At 52.8% G+C, this 18386-nt stretch overlaps 7 protein-coding genes across 7 annotated transcripts; 4 read left to right on the forward strand and 3 right to left on the reverse strand.

Annotated features, from left to right (window-relative positions):
* Positions 1 to 1124: 1124 nt before the first annotated feature.
* On the reverse strand, positions 1125 to 5594 carry AYO20_10874 (hypothetical protein; the record flags this gene model as incomplete). Its single annotated transcript, XM_022649130.1, has 1 exon — positions 1125 to 5594. One exon carries the CDS (start codon positions 5592 to 5594, stop codon positions 1125 to 1127), a length of 4470 nt encoding a protein of 1489 aa, XP_022494913.1.
* A 1931-nt stretch (positions 5595 to 7525) lies between these two features.
* On the forward strand, positions 7526 to 9675 carry AYO20_10875 (hypothetical protein; the record flags this gene model as incomplete). Its single annotated transcript, XM_022649131.1, has 9 exons — positions 7526 to 7620; positions 7675 to 7775; positions 7836 to 8014; positions 8108 to 8191; positions 8247 to 8759; positions 8838 to 9014; positions 9113 to 9165; positions 9226 to 9433; positions 9490 to 9675. 9 exons carry the CDS (start codon positions 7526 to 7528, stop codon positions 9673 to 9675), a joined length of 1596 nt encoding a protein of 531 aa, XP_022494914.1.
* Positions 9676 to 10173: 498 nt separating this feature from the next.
* On the forward strand, positions 10174 to 11143 carry AYO20_10876 (hypothetical protein; the record flags this gene model as incomplete). Its single annotated transcript, XM_022649132.1, has 3 exons — positions 10174 to 10299; positions 10366 to 10413; positions 10472 to 11143. 3 exons carry the CDS (start codon positions 10174 to 10176, stop codon positions 11141 to 11143), a joined length of 846 nt encoding a protein of 281 aa, XP_022494915.1.
* A 695-nt stretch (positions 11144 to 11838) lies between these two features.
* Positions 11839 to 13758, forward strand: AYO20_10877 (hypothetical protein; the record flags this gene model as incomplete). Its single annotated transcript, XM_022649133.1, has 2 exons — positions 11839 to 13508; positions 13632 to 13758. The coding sequence occupies 2 exons, from the start codon at positions 11839 to 11841 to the stop codon at positions 13756 to 13758; spliced, it is 1797 nt and encodes a 598-aa protein (XP_022494916.1).
* A 49-nt stretch (positions 13759 to 13807) lies between these two features.
* Positions 13808 to 15379, reverse strand: AYO20_10878 (hypothetical protein; the record flags this gene model as incomplete). The annotated part of the gene is made up of 1 exon (XM_022649134.1): positions 13808 to 15379. One exon carries the CDS (start codon positions 15377 to 15379, stop codon positions 13808 to 13810), a length of 1572 nt encoding a protein of 523 aa, XP_022494917.1.
* A 299-nt stretch (positions 15380 to 15678) lies between these two features.
* On the reverse strand, positions 15679 to 16479 carry AYO20_10879 (hypothetical protein; the record flags this gene model as incomplete). The annotated part of the gene is made up of 1 exon (XM_022649135.1): positions 15679 to 16479. The coding sequence occupies one exon, from the start codon at positions 16477 to 16479 to the stop codon at positions 15679 to 15681; it is 801 nt and encodes a 266-aa protein (XP_022494918.1).
* A 588-nt stretch (positions 16480 to 17067) lies between these two features.
* AYO20_10880 (hypothetical protein) lies at positions 17068 to 17982 on the forward strand (the record flags this gene model as incomplete). Its single annotated transcript, XM_022649136.1, has 1 exon — positions 17068 to 17982. One exon carries the CDS (start codon positions 17068 to 17070, stop codon positions 17980 to 17982), a length of 915 nt encoding a protein of 304 aa, XP_022494919.1.
* Between the last annotated feature and the right edge of the window lie 404 nt (positions 17983 to 18386).

The following is an 18386-nucleotide window of genomic DNA, read 5'->3' on the forward strand; positions in this document are numbered from 1 at the left end:
GGCGTGGGAGGTGGGTGAGGCAGACATATCGCGTGTTTCGAGGCGGCTGCCCAAGAAGATAGTGTGCAAAGTAAATTTCTTTCTATTATTGTTCTCGGGGAGATATTTCTTTTTATGTACACCAAGGGTGGTCGAAGGAAAACTTGCTGGCGTAGGGGAGAGGGTCGAATTGCGAATGCCAGTGCGGAACGCGCCAGGGATAAGATTGTGTATGTGAAAAGAGGATGATTTCAGATTCGTGCTGGGGTTGTCTGTGAACTGAAGAGATATGCTGTGCTCTGCAATGGCTCGATGACGTGCAAGAAAGGACGTGTGGAGGTGAAACTGAGGGCGAAAATACGAGAGGTTCGGAGGGAGAAGATAGTGATGGTGCTGGTGGATGAGGAGATGTGGGTGAAGGTGAATTTGTGTAAAGCAACGCCTTTGAAGATGGTCCTGATCCCCTCTGTCCTTCCTGTATCCAGCAAGAGAAGGGTGTATCTGTACTTAACTCAGACGCCCAAGATCGTAGGAGGAAGGACGCGACGCGACGAGAAGCAGGTTCGGATTCGGAACGATGGGCAGTGAGACTTTGGACTCAGGCGGCAGCACAGGAGAGGAGCTTGAAAGTGCAGGTAGAGACTGTAGCAGAGTCCAGGTGGTAAAAGGGTCAGGGGAGGAACCGCAGAGCAGAAATACAAGAGAGGACGAGCGAAGGAGGTTCTTGAGGCCCCGAAAGAGTCTGAAGGGATGAGGAAATGGGGTAAGGGTTGAGGTTGAAATGATCGCAAGACGATCGACGGCCTCCTTGAAAATGCAGAAGTTGCAAGGTTGACAAGGGGAATTGGGGGCGATGATGGCGTGGTACCTCCGTGACCTCGTACGAGCGGCAGGTGAACTGGGGAAAGATGAATAATGAACAAATTTCGAAGCACCAAACGGCGCGGGAGGGGGAAGTTTTGATTGCATTACTGCCAAGCCACGCGCCATCGCGAATACCGTCACGTGATATTAGCCGGTGTCCTCGGTTTATACAAATACAGCAAGTTCATCTCATTTCCAAGACGGCAAATATTGTCGACAGTACAGATTCCTGATCTCCCTAATACCACATCAGTATGTGGCGGAACCTCCTGTCCAATTCATCAACCCTTGGTGCCCTTGATAATTCCCTTTTGTTTCTCTCCCAACACCTCCTTCAACATGATCGCAGCGTCCTTGCGACGACGCGCCTTTGCCTGCCATCGTTGCTTGTCCTCTACCGAGATCATATTCAATCCTCCATTCTGACTCGTCCTGAAACCTCGGGCTGAACGCGTGCTGCTGCCAAACTTAGAGTCTGGCGTATGATAGACACTGCCTGCACTTTTCGGTGTGGCCACGCTACCCATCTGTCGGCTATGGGGAGGAGTGCTTGGGACGACGCTGGACAAGTCACCATTGTTGACCGTTGAAGTTCCAAGGGACACACTCATTTTTTTGAGCTGCGCTTCTAAAACGTCGACATCTGCACTCTTCTGTTCCGCCATTGACATCATCTTTTCCACAGTTTTGGTCACAGCTTCCACAGTCGGCTTCTTGCGTGACGCCGCCCGTCCCAGAGCACCTGGTTGGCTGGTGCCATTGGCTGGAGCTATTTGTGCGAGCTTCGCGCGAAGAACGGAAAGCCCATCTTCAACCTGAATCATCTGTGTTTGCACACACGTAAACGTTTTGCGAAGATCATGCTGGATGGAAGCCTGCTCGGCAGTAAGAGGTGCGTTCACTGCACCGTCGCTAGCTGACAGACTATGCAACGTCTTGCGTATGGATATGAGCTTGTTCCTCAAGTCGAAGACCTCGCGCTTCATCAGAGCTTGCGCCTGTTCGGATTTCTCAATGTAGTCTCCTACACGGCAGTCCGCCAGCATATCTGAAAGCACCGCGTATCCTTCGCGCAATCTTGCAATATCTGTCAATAGAAGCTCATCATTCAACGCATCCAGTGGTGTCTCAGACTTGAGCACGGCTGGCCATGACTGATTGGTTGCTTCGGGTTGCTGGTATTGCAGGAACGCTGAGAGCGAGCGGCAATTGATACCTAGGGTGTATACCATTGAGTTAATATCCGAGTACAGCCGCTCGATCTGTGCCGGTATGCCAGTCTTTTGTGTCTCCTCGCGGGGTCGGGGTTGATATGTGACGAAATCGTCCAATGTTTCAGAGGGAGTAACGGGCCTCTCCAGCTCCTGGCGTAGCCTTTCATCCTCGTCATCCTCGAGCGGTGCGAGCTCCTCAGCATCCGCCTGCGCCTTCTCCCGTGCAAGAGCTTCGCGACGAGCCTTCTCCTTGGCTGCCTCTTCCTCCCTGGTCCTCGCAGCTTGAGCGGCTAGTCCAGATCTCTGGTATTCGGCTTTTCGTTGATCGATGATGGATCGAGGATGCGCCGGTGCACTAACCGATCTCGAGGTATCTGCTCGAAGACCATCGATCGAAAAGGCCTGCCTCACGGGGCTGGGCGAGCGTGGACTTTCTTGTGGTTTGGGGGGTGCGAAAACAGGTCCAGCACCAACTTCGCCGAAGAGCGGTCTGGCGGGTTTGGGAGCTGTGGAGGCTGGAGTAACCTTTGTAAACAATCCACCCGTAGGACTTGTTTCTGGACTCCTGTCGCCGCTCTTGAACGAGCTCTCCGGAGATGTCTCTAGATGCTCTGTTGGTTCCTCTGTAACATCCTCCTCTGGACTCTCTTCGACTTCCTCTCCTTCGTCCTCGAAGTCGGAACTGAAGTCATCTTCTTCGTCGTCCTCCGGTAGTTCTGGGTTGGCCTCTTCTACCTGACCTGCCCTGGGCACTGGAAGGAAGTCTGGCGGTAGAGGTGCGTCGTCCGGCGGTGTTTTCGATGCATGTGATGAAGCTGATGTCTCCCCCGATACATATCGCGGCTTGCTGACGGTATCCGGAGGAAGCGGTGCCTCAGGAATGGTCTTGAGATCAACAGGCTCGTCCTCGCTTGCAGGTTCCTTCTTGATCTCTGGACGTGCTCCCATAAAATTGAAAGTAGATGCCGGTACGCTCTTTTGTACGACGGCTGGTGTCTCTTTGGTTATGGGTTGAGAGCCAAACATGGCCAAATGAGAGGGCTTTGGGGTTTCTTTGGGAGTTGTGGAGGACAAGGGGTTGAATGACCATCCCGGGGTGTTATTTTGGGCCAATGGAGTTGTACTTTGATTCGGTGGCGGGCCGAATATTGTGGACACAGCTGGCACGGGAGTAGTTTTGGGTTGCGTAAGGGTGGAAGGAGGAGTGACCAATGTCTGAGGAGGTTTCATTGAGATCTCGGGTGAAGATCTCTGGGTCGACATATCCTGAATTCTATCAGATTCGGCCTCAGTCGGTCCGCTTTCCTCGTCCATTTCCTCTTCTTTGTTGTGAGTGGGCGACAGTGCGGATTTATTGTCGCTTAGCATATCGCCAAATGAGGATCCAAAGGAAAAGCCACTTGGTTCTTTGGGCTGTGGTAGGTCGTCTTTCGCCGTCCCATCCCCCCGGAATGAGGACTGCACCTTGAAAGCATTTGCCGACCCAAAAGAGCTGAGGGTATCACCAGGCTTTTTGGTTGCAAAGGGTGAATCTTGGGATTTGTTGGAGCTGAATACATTCCCTGGTGCTTGAGCAAAGGGAGCCGTCCTACTTGCGGCACCGAAAGGACTTTGGCTGCCTTGCCCTGAGGCGTCTCCCGCAAAAGAAGCAAAGCCTCCTCCTTTTGAAAACGAGGCAAAGCCTGAGCTGCTGGAGTCAACCCCAGCTTTCGCAAACGGGCTCGAGGTGGAAGCGGGACCAAAGGCAGAAGTCTGTCCAAATGCAGGTGTCCCTCCGATCGTCGAGGGCTGTCCGAAAGCGGAGGCTCGACTTCCCAAGGCACTCGCTGATCCAAAGGCAGGGGGATTGGCCGCTCCCATAGGTGTAGCTGAACCAAATGCAGCCTTTCCAAAGGCCGGTGTCGATGCTGCACCAGCGGTAGAGCCAAATCCCGTACTGGCCCATGAAGGTTTGTCAGATGTGATTGGGGAGGAAGTCCCAAATGGTTTTGCAGACGGGGCACCGAAGGGTGCCGGGGCTATTGGCATGCCAAAGCCTCCACTTGAAGATTGTCCGAAAGGACCAGTAGAACGTGGTTCACCAGATGTAGAGGAGGGCGCAGCGGCAGCGGCTGGTGCTGGTGATGGGGACCGAACGGCAGGTGCTGAGCCTTCCTTTGCGGCTTGTACAGACGCAAACCCAGAGAAAAGAGTCTTTGAACGGACCGATTCGTTGTATATAATCCACCAGCCCACTAGAATACCTTCATTATTCAAAACGAGCAGACACGGTACAGGTCCAGCTGTCTCTTCAATTTCCGGGTCTGAGGGGATCGGATTCGGAACCTTTTCAGAACTGGACAAGTCCACTATCATACCGATAGGCGAAGTGTCCTGGAAAGTTGTGGATAGGGGAAGCTGAGCGCGTCTCGTATCATCTTCGATCGTGGTGAAAGTAAATGCTGAAACGACTGGATCTTCTTGTGACAAGGCTTGGTCCGACTTGGATATCAGCCCGACGTCCGTAGCGGTCGTGGCAGTCACTATTAACAAGTCTTGAATATGGGGCGGAAAGTTTCTCAGTCTCGAGATGAAATGGAAAGCAGGTAATCTGGCCATCCCGAATGGCGGCAGGATCTCTGGGAGTTTCTGGAATGTGTAGTTTGTTGTTTTAGGCTCCCTCTGCACAATGTAGTACTCTGATGGCGGAACTTCGTCGCCTGTACTGTTGGGCGTATAAATGATGAAGAAGGTATCATTCTCGAGCCACGAGATGCCAGAGACGTGCGAGTCTGGCGGAATGCTTGTTGACTTGGGAATGTTTGCAACCACAGTGCCATCCGGTTTCATCTGGACTGCTGTCCCGTCCGCCATGCCTGCAACCAATTGCTTGCCCCTATTACTCCACGACAGACAGCTTGCACCTGTCTTGAGCACATTGCCTTCACTGCCAGATTTAATACCTCCAGCCTTCAAGTCCAATAGCATGAGATCGCCATTGGCGGTGATGATAGCGAAGAGCTCCGCAGATTCGACGACCGGATTTGGCGCAACTACTCGCAGGTTCTGACCGTTGATGGGTATCTCCAACGCAGGAGTTAGGTTGCCCTTCTGCAAGGTTTCAGCCTGGAAGGCTGCGATTCCCGCTGAGGTCGAGACAACGAGAACGCTCTCATCGCAGGAAAACGCGAGATGAGAGACTCGCGGACATGGTAGCCTGATCTCTGGTTGGAATTGCCTCGTCTGGCTCTTCTCAGGGGGTGGAGAGCGGAAAGCTTCTCGGATCTTGGTGGTGGATGTGATGTAGACGGCATCCGGCCCTGCAGCAGCTAGCAGGCCTCTGGCTGATGCGACACTGAGTAATGACGACGAGGGAGGGGGAAGACTGTCGGCAGGCCATGGCGTTGGAAGCAGTTGAACTTTCGACTCGCCATTCAGGGCAGCAAACCCCAGCTCGTTTGTCTGAATTTCTTGTAATTCTGCTCCCTCTTTGACATTTACACCAAGAGAACCAACAGGTGAGCCGCTTGACACGGCGTTCGAAAAACTAAACGCCATCCTCAGTCGCGGTAGTTCGGCCGATAGCGACCGTCTTGCGTCAGTGGGCGAGAAGGGGGATGAGACATGCGTGTTCGAAAGATTTCGTCTTGGAGTTGGTGTCGTGAAGGTAAAGGAATGTCGCAGGAGTGCCCTGGGCCTCCAAACCGATGGGGTTTTCTTGGGTTCAGCAATTTTGAGGAACAGTCATAGAGACTTAGGCAGCGAGGGAAATCCGCATCATTTCTTGATGGGACAAAAGAGCAGTGCGTAACTGTTGACCCGACCAGGCGACAGCCTGCGGAAACCAAATAATATGAAAAGTCGCGACGAGGCATTGCGATATCGCGTTCGTGTGCGAAACCGTAGCGTACGGCGAATCAGTGGGACTGCAACTGCACTGCGACAAATGACTACGGCTGCGATTGTGACTGTGGACAGTGGGTGATCAACCCCAAACCCTCAACCCTTTACCGACTTGCCGAGCACAAAATCCCCACTGGCACCACTACAACCGGAACTCCAACCGGAACTCCAACTACGATGTTCAACTTACAAAACCCCCACTGGTGCCACTGTCGCTTGTAGTCCTTGTTCTCCTTGTCTACGCCAATCGCCTCGTATTTAAGGCTTGTCTTTGAGGTTCTCTTTGCCGCTACTGAAAGCTCGTCTAGTTTGATCCATGAGACACAAGCCGAAGTGTACGAAGTCTTCAGTCACGGAGCCCTTCTTTCCTGCGTTTAGCTACCTGGAACAAAATTCACATGCGATTTACAACACATAGCAGCGAGGTTCTTGGACAGCCTTTGGGAAATCCATCTTGTCACACATCTTGGCACGTACAAGTGAAGAATCCCCTCGGAGGTTCGTTCATATCGCCTCGGAAGTTTCTCGACCATATTTCAAGTCTATCCAAACATGGCGAGACGGGCTTCCGACAGGGGGCTGCATATCTCCACGGAAAGTGGTGGATGAAAAAATGGATCCTTCTTCCGAGTCGTCTTTCTCTGACTCTCTCTTCCGGTGGAACTACTTGTATGCTTGGTCCTCGTCTTGACACCCGGAAGATGTTGCCATGATTCGCAGTGCCAACACGTGGCGCAAGCCACCCGTCACTTTGGGGTCTGGGGAAATACCCATTCAATCAATATCTACTCGGTACAGGAAGCCAATCTCTGTTTTTGCCATGAGTTTCTCCTCATCGAGCGCGAATCTTTAGGCCTGACCGCCTAGCCGAGGATACTCGTCAAATTACCCCCCTTTTACCCAGTCAGGCCAGTCTAGCTAAGACACTATCAGAGTTCATCATGTTCAGCCATCATCGGAGTCCAAGAAGCCGCTTGCAAGAATCCTAACCGTTTCGAGACTTTGACCTCGGTGGGTTCCCCACAAACCTGGGGTATTCGAGACCTCATCCTCTACCCTCCACACTTTCGCCGGCGAAAGTCCGCAGGCTGGACTTGGAACCATGAGGCCATAAGCCAATCACTATCGCGTCCATGAACCTGGTTCTCGCTTCTGGCCTTGTCGGAACCCTTCCGTCTTGAGTTTAGACGGTTCTACTGACCTTCCGCAGGTCTAGGCCTCGGCCACATCTCAAAGTCTGACCAGGGAAGCATGTTAGGAGATCCAATCAATTACAGGACTGCTCCCTATCAGGACTGGATGCCTAGTGTTTTGTGACAAACCATTTGCCTTTGTTTCTCTTAACTCGCAGAACAGTTGACACCACTCGACCATGTACCGAGTACCTCGTGGCGTGTCCCTGCAATCCGGCGTTTCCCATCAGCACGCCCGAGGTCGAGATATAAAGCTCATGCACGCGGTCTGAATCTTGTCAGGCGGTTCTCCGTTTTTTTCTATCTTCTGGTCAGAAGGCGCCTTTGTATTTGCAGAAGAGTCTCACAGCCTCAAAGTTGGGTATATACGTTCAATAGACGTCTTGTCTCATAATGGGGAAACTCATTCCCAATGCCTTTAATCTGGCAGTTGTCATCTTCGTTGCGCTGGGTTCGACGGCGTGCTCCTATGGAATGGCCATTATAGGGTAAGACATGCTCATTTCGTTTTATCTCAAGTCAACAGACTGACACACATTCAGCTCTACGATAGGACAGCCGAGCTTCTACGAGTCTCTGAAACTTGCTCCTGCGGGCGAACCAGGCTATGGTCGAACCACTGAATATATCGGTGCTTTCAATGGTGGATTCCCCCAACTCGCATGCAGAGACAAGAAGACGTGCTGACATCCCGTTTGTCTAGGTGTGAACTCCGCTGGGTCTGCTATTGGCGCAGCAGCCTGTGCCTACTTCGCCGACAAGTATAGTCGCAAGCACACCATTCAAGTGGCAGCAATCATCCTCGTTATCGGTGCAGCTATTTGCGCAGGCTCGGTAAACAATGCCATGTTCATGGTCGGTCGTGTCATCAACGGCCTTGGTGTAAGTCTCCGGGGATTCCGTGACGACCTTGTGGGGGCTCGATGATCCTGCCTCCAGTCTCAATGCCTAATGACCGTGTTAACCATCTTATAGATTGGTGCTTTGGTGACGGCTATTCCCATGTACCAGGCCGAAGTGTCAACACCAGAAAGTCGCGGCTTCATGGTGTCGATGCATGTAAGCGCTTTCAAACAGTCTCGTGGCTCATTCTGCCGTTGCTGACGATCCATAGGGAGTTATGTTCGCCATGGGCTACACTCTTTCTGGGTTTATCGGCTTTGGAGTATACTTTGTATCGGAAAGCGGTTCAAAGTCATCATTCCCATGGCGATTCCCCATCGCATTTCAGATGGTCCCCGCCCTCCTCCTTCTCGTGGGCTCTCCGTGGCTGCCATACAGCCCTCGTTGGCTCATGATGCACAAGCGGTACGACGAGGCCCACGAAGTAATCAAGCGCCTGCACAGGTCGAAGGGTGACCCTCATGACTCTCTTGCCCGCAAGGAGTACTATCAGATGAAGAAGCAGGTTGAGTTGGACCATCAGATCAAAGCCACCACTTCCAAGTGGGAAGTGTTCAAGACAGCGCCCAACCGGAGGCGGGCTCTCGTGGCCTTTTTACTCATGTGGAACAACCAATTCACGGGAGTCTTGATCATCGCGAACTATGGAGTCATTCTTTACACTCAGCTCGGCATGACGGGTTATATGCCACTACTACTCAGTGCCTTATGGGTCTTGTCAACCGTAAGTCTCCCAGATCTGCGCCAGTTATATGGATCTGATGATTTTTGTCTGTTCTCACACACTAACCTATACTTATAGTTCCCTGGGAACATCTTCTGTGCCTTTTTCGTGGAAAGATTCGGCCGACGGAGATTCATGATCATAGGATTGAGTGGTATCCTTGTCAGTTTGATCTGTGAAATTGCCATCCAAGCAACCTACTTAGGCACCGACAACCATGTGGCGTTGGGATTCGGAGTCTTCTTCATATTCTTGGTGAGTTTTTGGCTCTCAATCAGCAACTTCCACTTATCGAAATTACGCACCTGCATTTGCCTTTTGAGCTCCTTTTCTTACTGACCTTTAATTTCTAGTTCATTACACCTTTCTGGTCGACTTTCATGGACGCCAGCCAATTCCTCTATGTGTAAGTCTTCCTCTGTCGACCAAAGTGGAGTCAATCCTGGTTACTGACATGGAATGGAAGGTCTGAAATATTCCCGACGCATATTCGTAGCCAGGGTATGGCTGTCGGTATGTGTGGTCTCTACCTGGCAGACATCATCCTGCTTGTTGCGGGTCCGATCGCGCTCAATAATATCGGCTGGAAATTCTTCTTGGTCATGATCATCCCTACGGCTTTCCACCTGGTCTTCGTCTACTTCATGTGCCCTGAGACCAAGGGCCGAAGCTTGGTATGTTCGAACATGATTCCTTCGGATATCCAACTTTGTATTGACCCGTATTCTAGGAAGATATCAATGCCCAATTTGGCGAGCAGGTTGCCATCCACTACTTTGGCGCCACCGAAGCTGAGAAGGAGGAGATGGAGAAGGCTGCGCAACAAGACGAGGAGAATGAACTTCGGCAACGGGCTCCCAGCACTGAGAAGGCCAGCGGAGTGCAGGAGCAGGAGCTTATAGAGCCCAAGGCCTGAAGAGGTGGATAAAGGCTGGACTTCAGCGGCGTCTGATGTCTGTTGGATGGATTCTCTGCCTAAACCCTTGCTGCCGAGTCCAGCGGTATCTCAAACAACCCACAGGCATCAACGCAGTCCACAAAGCAAACTTGAGTACAGATAATCACCTAGGTAGAGAGGAGAGAAGACTTATCTTGATGCTACTACATAGAAGAATGTAAGGCTGATGTCTTACTAAATTGGGCTAGTGTAAATCGTCCGCTTTAAGCAGCGAGTCCTCGCGTTGCCGCGTCCTCTGGAGTATTGCGCATCACGAAAGCTGCCTTCACACTCACTAACCAACAGTGTTTTGTCTCTTCCAGCTTCTTCTCCCTGGTACACCCATCTCTCTGTTTTGACACCCCGATCATCAAGTCCTACGATCAGCATCAATCTCCGCGTAAACAATTTATCTGAGCTCGGTCGTCTTTTCGCAGTTACTATCTCCAATAACGGCTCTGCGCCTCCGCCGCAAGAATGCCCGGCTTCGACTTCAGCAACTACAATCGCAACGCAGCCCTCCATGCACGGGGTGTTCCGTTACCAAAGGCAACTAGTACAGGGACAACTATCGTTGGGTGCATATTTGACAATGGTGTGGTGGTATGTGAGCAAATCTAATTTCAACAACTGCTCGTGAGAATTGCGCACGCCTGACTAGCTGAGTAGATCGCCGCAGACACAAGAGCCACAAGCGGACCTATAGTCGCAGACAAGGTCGGTACACCCCTAACTATGGCTGGCGAAGCCGGTGACCATTTCTGACCTCGCGCAGAATTGTGAAAAACTGCATTATATCTCTCCCAATATCTGGTGCGCTGGTGCCGGCACTGCAGCAGACACCGAGTTCACCACCGCTCTCATCTCCTCCAATCTCGAACTACATTCCCTCTCCACGGGCCGCACACCCCGCGTGGTCACCGTGATGACAATGCTGAAGCAGCACCTGTTCAGATACCAAGGCCATATTGGTGCCTACCTGGTTGTTGCGGGTGTTGATCCCACAGGTGTGGGATTATTCACCGTACATGCCCACGGATCAACAGACAAGCTCCCCTACGTGACTATGGGCTCCGGTTCGCTTGCGGCCATGGCAGTCTTCGAATCAACGTGGAAGAGAAACTGCAACAGAGAGGAGGCCATCAAGATCTGCTCAGACGCAATCTTGGCCGGTATCTTCAATGATCTGGGATCGGGGAGCAACGTCGATGTTTGTGTGATTGAGAAGGACAAACCGTCGCAGCTGTTGCGAAACTACATCAAACCAAACGAGCGGGTAAAGAAGGAACGCAACTACAAGTTTGCACGAGGCACGACTGCGGTTTTGAATGAAAAGGTCATCACAAAGGAGGAGATTGGACGCTATGTTACTGTGCATGAGATTGGCAGTGGAAGTGACTCGGATAGCCTGGTGGTCGTGGAGAAGATGGACGTGGACGAGGTATGAGAGTGGTTAAGCTGAAAAAGTTGAACATGTATCATCATTGCCGTATCAGGCTTCTTGATGGACCAAGGCCATCCAACCAGGCATAAATGTGGCAGGACAAGGGCAATGGCGCAAAGGAGCATCAACCGGAGAACAACAGGTTTCAAGGTCGTGCAGTCGATCAGGGAACCGACCCCTCTGATGTAGATCGAAAGGCATTGAAATGTGAGCCTGATCAGGTGTCTCCCCATATCGAAATGCGCCGTGCGTTGCAGCGCGTTGATGGGTTGGCAAAGTCATAGACTACTGCCGATAGACCTCGTGCTGTCGCCTTGACAGCGTCAATCTCGAAGTAGCCTCTACATTTAATGTACAGTACAAGCAAGAGGCATCACTTGATCTAGTGGTATGGTAGAGTTTATAGAGCCATATCACTCCTCGGTCTTTTACGAGGAGATATTGCCCCATTCATGCTGAGCGGAGCATTACTAGAAAGGCCACGTTTCTCCCGATCCTTCAACATCTCAACCAGGCTGACTCTCGCGGAGAAGGTTATCGACGTGCTATCCTTGAGTGGCATCGGTGAACATGCTCACCAATTCAAGTTGACAGTGGTCCTCCAGGAGCGGTTTTTCCTTGAGGATCACCTCCTCTGACGACCAACTTTCAGAGCCTCTTCACAACCACCAGGATTCATTCCATCTCAAGACTTCGACATGTCAAGCGTTGAAGCATCTCGCCAGCCTGGAAATGGTACCCTCTTGCTCATCTTGATCCAAGTTGCCTCCAGAGCGTTCACATTCTTCGGCAACCAGTTCCTTCTTCGCTTTCTATCTCCATCGTTGTTGGGCATCGCCGTCCAACTCGAACTTGTCTCCGTGACCAGTCTGTACTTTGCACGAGAGAGTCTTCGTGTGGCTTTACAACGGCCGCGCGTCTCTGCACAGTCATCGAGTGCCAATTCATCTGAAAAGCAAGAGCAAAATGCGGTGGGGATCGAGACACAAACTGTTGTCAACCTCTCCCATCTGGCTGTACTCTTGGGACTGGGTATTTCCACATTATTCGGTCTCTCATATCTACGGAGCGCATCGGACGAAGTCCTCGACAGTCCCTACTTCGAGATTGCATTCCGAATCTACGCAGTGGCGACGCTGGTCGAACTCTTTGCCGAACCAGCCTTTGTTGTCATCCAGCAGAAAGCTCTATACAGGGACAGGGCGCGGGCAGAGACCTGTGCCGCAATGGCAAGATGTCTTGCAGCTTGTATTTTCGCGGTCGTTGGACATCAGGAGGGCGTCGCTCCGTCGATTTTACCCTTTGCCGTGGGACAGGCAGCATTCGCCATCACCCTCCTGGCTCTGTACTTCCTCCCAACCATAAAGCTATTGAGAGCTGAACATTTCAGCCTCATAGCAAAGCGAATACATTTGGCCTCCTCAGACCAGACCTACTACTTCAAAGTCTTCCACAAGACCGTCCTCTCCCTAGCGGCAACCATGTACATGCAGTCGATCTTCAAGTTGCTCCTCACCCAAGGCGACGCCCTGATGATGAGTTTCTTTTCCACGCTGGCAGACCAAGGTGCCTTTGCTCTGGCCTCCAACTACGGCGGCCTGCTCGCGCGTCTGGTCTTTCAGCCTGTGGAGGAGAGTAGTCGCAATACTTTTGGACGGCTTCTCTCCCCATCTCCGGCGAGCAGTGACAAAGAACTGGTATCTTCGGCCTCGCAAAACAAGAGCCTCCCGCAGGAGAACGACAATACCCGCCGCGGCCTATCCTACCTCTACACGACCCTCCACGTCTACCTCCTCTTCTCTCTGCCCCTGATCAGCCTTGCTCCTGAAATCCTTCCCACCGTTATCCCCTTTGTCCTCTCCCCGCAATGGCGCACTCCCTCGACAGTTCTCCTCCTGTCCACCTACTGCTACTACATCCCACTTATGGCGGTCAACGGGATCCTCGACGCGTTCGTCACGAGCGTGGCTTCTCCCGCACAGCTGCGGAGCCAGAGTCTCTGGATGCTCGTCTTCACGGGAATCTACGGGGTCGCGGCATGGGCCATGTTGAGACTGTGGGATTTGGGGAGCGTCGGCCTCGTAGGCGCGAACATGGTGAATATGGCCCTGAGGATCCTGTGGAGCTTGTGGTTTTTGAGGGGCTGGGTCACGCAACGCGTGGACGAGTCCGGGCAGAAGGGACGGGCTGGCGCAATGCTGCTCAAGGAAGCGGTGCCCGCGAAGGCGAGCATCGCCGTCACGCTGCTCGTGATGCTGGGCCTGAGGGTGGGTGCTTCCTTTACGGCCACGGACGCTGGCAAGGGGTCGCTGGATCTGCAGTTTCTAGGGATCTGGACCAGCAACGCTGTGGTTCTTGGTTCTACCATGTGAGTCTTTGCCCTCTTGTTTCTCTCTTGCAATTGCATTTCGTTTCTAGGGAGGGTTATCATCTAGTCTCGTCCACATGTCTAGCCAGTTCCATCTGATTGATTGATCGAATGATTTTCTAGTCTCATCACCGAGCGCCAATTCCTCTTGGAGCTCCTCGAATCCGTCCTCCCACAACGCCTTGCTGCAAAGATTCCGAACTTTTTGAAACCATCTCCAACAAAATCGACCGGCAAAGCTACGAAATAACCATGCAACAAAAACTTGATCTATTTTAGAGAGGCACACATCTTATATATCAATCGTCAAAGGTGATTTTGGTCGAGGTCGTCTTCTCCCCTTCCTCTGCCTCACGATAAAAGGCGCCATACTCGCTGTGGACCTTCTTCTTCACCGTGGTGCCGAACCTCAACAGATTTTCGGGCACGTCCTGCTTGGCGGCTTTCAGGACGTTGATCAGCGCGCCGGCGAGGCCCTTGTCCTGTTCGGTGAAGAATGTGATCGCGAGGCCGTCCTTGCCGGCGCGGCCCGTGCGGCCGATGCGGTGGACGTAGTCTTCTGCAGTCAGAGGGAAGGTGACGTTGATGACGAGTTTCACCTCCGGAATGTCCAGGCCTCGAGCTGCCACGTCTGTGGCCACGAGGAGCGTCGTGGCGCCCGACTTGAACGATTCCAAGCTGTTGATACGCGCAGACTGCGACATGTCTCCGTGGATTCCCGCGACGTTGAACCCGCGCGACCGGATGAAGTTCTCGATCCGGAGGGCCTCCTTCTTGTACAAGCAGAAGACCAGGATGCGGTCATTGCGCTTTGGACCTGCCGTGTGCTGCTTCAACAGCTGCAATAGACGCTGCTGCTTCTCCATGCCGTCAATGACCTCGACTTTCTGCACGATCCGGTTGTTAGCTCTCAATTCTCCAGAGTCATCGGTGTCCTCGCGCCCGATGGTGATTTTGACGGGTTGCTGCATGAACGTCGCCGCCAGCTCGCGGATCGATTTCGGCCACGTGGCGGTGAACATGGCCGTCTGTCGCTTCTTTGAGGACGGCATTTGGGAAATGATCTGTTTGATGTCGTCTTCGAAGCCCTTATCGAGCATCCGGTCTGCTTCGTCGAGGACCAGATACCGCGTCTTGGAGACGTCGACCGTGCCGTCGGACATGAAGTCCTTTAGTCGACCTGGAGTTGCCACGACGATATTTACACCTTTCAAGCTGCGACGCTGCTCGTCCTTGTTGGTTCCTCCGTATATGCATGCGGCCTTGAGCTTGTGGGTTGTTTTGCTAAGCCTATCCAACTGTTCAAACACTTGGATGGCAAGTTCCCGTGTCGGTGCCACAATGACTGCTCTGATACCCTTCATTTTCTCTTGCGAGGTCAGACGGACGACGAGAGGCAGGCCGAATGCCAGGGTCTTTCCACTGCCTGTCTCTGCCACGCCGACCACGTCTCGACCGGCTAGTAGGAAGGGCCAAGCGGCGGACTGGATAGACGAAGGCTTTTGGAAGGAGGAGAAGATGTCCGAGAATTGAGAGGCCAAATCTTGTGGGAGTTGCGAGAAGGCGAGGATAGGTTGTACATCTGTATTCTGTGGATCGAAGATCTGCACGGATTGTGTCTTTAAGAAATTATCGACTTCGGTTTGTCGAAGGTTTCCAAGAGCTGATACAGGCTTGGGGACGGTAGAACCGTTGACATCGGCGGTGGTATCCTCCTTGGCCTCTGGGACAGGGGTTGAGTTGGCTGTGGCCTCAGTTGAAGACGGTGTGATGTCTTGTAAACGCAGGGCTTCCTTGCGGTCTCTCTTCCTCCTCTTGCGCTCTTGCTTGGCCAATAGAGCGGCCTCATCTTCGAGTTTATGTTTGCTCATGTTGACCGTCCTTTGAGTACTTCCACTTGTCTGTAGAAAGAGGGGAAGAGGAAGTGAGGTGGGCACAAATGATACTGGCCGCACCAAATCTTGTCCGCCACCGCATTTGAGAATTTTGAGAAAATTAAATTTCGAGGCCTTCGGAGTGCGGGACCGAGAGTCTTTTACTCCACCGTATTGTAATTATGTCAGCAAGGCTCGTCTCGATCACCACCGGCAGCCCCGCATGTGTCCTTTGTTGACAGCCAAACTGCATACAAAACTGCCATCTCATATTACATTCATTGACATTAGACTGATTACAGCTTTGGCTTGCTCTTGTCCATGAAAGCCTTCATCGCCGCCTTGGCCTCATCACTGTTCAGCCTCACTTTGAGATCCACCGCTTCCCACATTCCCGCCTCTCGCTGCTCTGCTAACACGGTAGGCCGATTGACCTGCGCCTTGGCCATTCTTAGACTCTCTGCGCTATAGGTGCCTATTCTCTTTGCAATCTTGAAGACCTCGTCTCGGAACGCGTCGACCGTGTCACCCCCAATGACCTTGGTCACCATTCCCGCGTCGTACATCTCCCGCGCATTGAGCTTCTCGGACGCCAACAGCAGCGCGTTGGCACGCTGTTTGCCCATGACCTTGGGGAAACTCCAACTCGACGCCCCTTCTGGGACGAAACCCAGACTCATAAAGGGTGTCTGGAACACGGCGGCCTTCTCCCAAGCATAGACCAGATCGAAATTCCACAGCTGCGTGCATCCCCATCCGATGGCCGCGCCGTGGACAGCAGCGATGAGCACTTTCGGGTGGCCCTGTAGCTCGTCCCCGAGTTTACGACCTGCCTCGATTTCCTGCTCGATTGTCGGTCCTGCTTGGCCCGGTGGGAGCAGCACTTTCCCAGCGCAGTAGTGCTTCCCTTTGCCGGTGAGGACGATCACCCTGATTTCGGGGACATTGCGTGCCCAGCGAAGGGCGTCGGCCAAGTCGTGGTATTGCTGGAGGGTGAAGGCGTTGGAGATCTTGGGCTGGTTATATTCCAGCAGCAGTGTCCCCGGTGAAAGCCTGGTTGAGAGGACGGTCTGGTAGTTTGGGGGTGTGTCGGTCATGCTGGAGGTGAGTTGTTCACGATCACGCAACTAGGAGAGGGGGGAAACAAACAAATGCGACCGGCACGTCGACGAGGACTGTACAAATGGTTCTGGCACTCTCACCTACACGCTATGCATCATTTTCTACACTTTGAGGGATCTTGAGCCCTCAAGGAGAACGGGCCTTCTGTGCTATGGACCTCGGAAGCAAGGCTATCTTGTTGTGGTAAGACCCCGCATCCCCCACAAAGTGTCTTGTCGGTAAGGCTCTGGGTGTGGAGGAAAAAGCTGTGGAGTTTATTCCCGGTATATTGTCTTGCGTGAGTTGAGCTCTACCCCGGATGAACGTGACCTCTCTCGTCAGTACCCAAAAAAATTAACGACATAGTTTTCTTGACATCGATTCTGTTTGATTCTGTAAAAGGCGACCTGCATTGACCCCGTTCTAGCTGTGTGACCATCTATTTGCTACGGTCCGAGCTGACCTCGGTAGACCATTCTCGGGTATACATAACCGCGTTGTTCAAACTACAGTCGTTCCTGGGTGTACAAAAGGTCTGGTTCTCAGACGTAAGCCAGCCTTGTTGTCACGGTCATTGAGCAGCCATGGCGACGATTATCGACGTCGAAGCCATCAAGAAACGCTCATGGAGCGTGACGAGCAGCTACACCCCCAACAACATCATCACCTACAACATCGCCCTGGGCGTCAAGGGCACAGACCTGTCGCGATGCTTTGAAGCACATCCCGACTTTGCGGCCGTGCCGACGTTCGCCACTCTCCCCGTCATCTCAGTCATGCGTGAAGTTACCTACGGGATGATGGAATTCCTCCCAAACTTCCAGGCGCACAACCACGTCCACGGCGAGCACTACCTCGAGATGAAGGGGACGTTTCCAAAGCAAGCGACACTACACACTACCGCACGCGTGGTGGATATTGTGGATCGAAGAACTGGCGTCACCGTCGCTGTGGGCATCACTACCGTCGACGCAGCCACGGGCGTGGAGATCTGCTACAGCGAGTGGACATCCTTCGTCATGAAAGTCCCCGGGGCTGGGGCTTCGACGAAACCGATACCTCGCGGTGCAGCCACAGCCACACACGCGACGCCCACAGATCGCAAGCCGGACGCTGTGGTGGAATACCAAACCTCACCAGAGCAAGGAGCCCTGTACCGCGCCGCGTCGGGAGATCTGAACCCCTTACACATCGACCCGGCCGTTGCCAAAGCAGGCGGCTTTCCGGGGCCGATCCTGACGGGTACGTGTACCGTGGGAATGGGTGTGCTGCACATCATCGACACGTTTGCCGGCGGCGACTTTAAGCGGTTCCAGAGCGTGAAGTTGAGGCTGAGCAAGCCTGTGTATCCTGGCGATGTGGTGCGGACGGAGATGTGGCGAGAGGATGGGGGGAGGAAGATTCTGTATAGACAGGTTGTGGGCGACAGGGTGGTGATTTCGCAGGCGGCGGTCATCCTGAGGGATGCTTCTGAGGTGCTGAAGGCGAGGCTGTCCTAGTTGGCTGGGTACATGTTCAGTCAATATATGCTCTCTTACTCGTGTCATATTAATTGGCAGAGGGCAACTATGGTCCATGATTCCTGTTTCCCCTATACGTTTACACCAAAATTCCTTCCTATCTCACAGGAATACACCCTTCCAACGCTGCGATAATCATGGTCACACTTTTCTCACCTTTAGCATAGCGTCTCAGTCCACTGTACTCACTGTACTCGTTACCCTAGATAGCCCTATGTATGGATGTACCTCGTACGCATGTAGGCGCGTTCCCCATCTTCCACACCCGCTTAACCCTGTCTCTTATCCCCACCTGACGCTGCCGACCACCTCCCACCGGTTGACCTCGGTGTTCCCCTTACCATTTCAAAAAACAAATCACCACAAACGCACAGTACCACCAA

The sequence above is a fragment of the Fonsecaea nubica genome (assembly GCF_001646965.1).
Source record: "Fonsecaea nubica strain CBS 269.64 chromosome Unknown Scaff124, whole genome shotgun sequence".
NCBI classification, from domain to species: Eukaryota; Fungi; Ascomycota; class Eurotiomycetes; order Chaetothyriales; family Herpotrichiellaceae; genus Fonsecaea; species Fonsecaea nubica.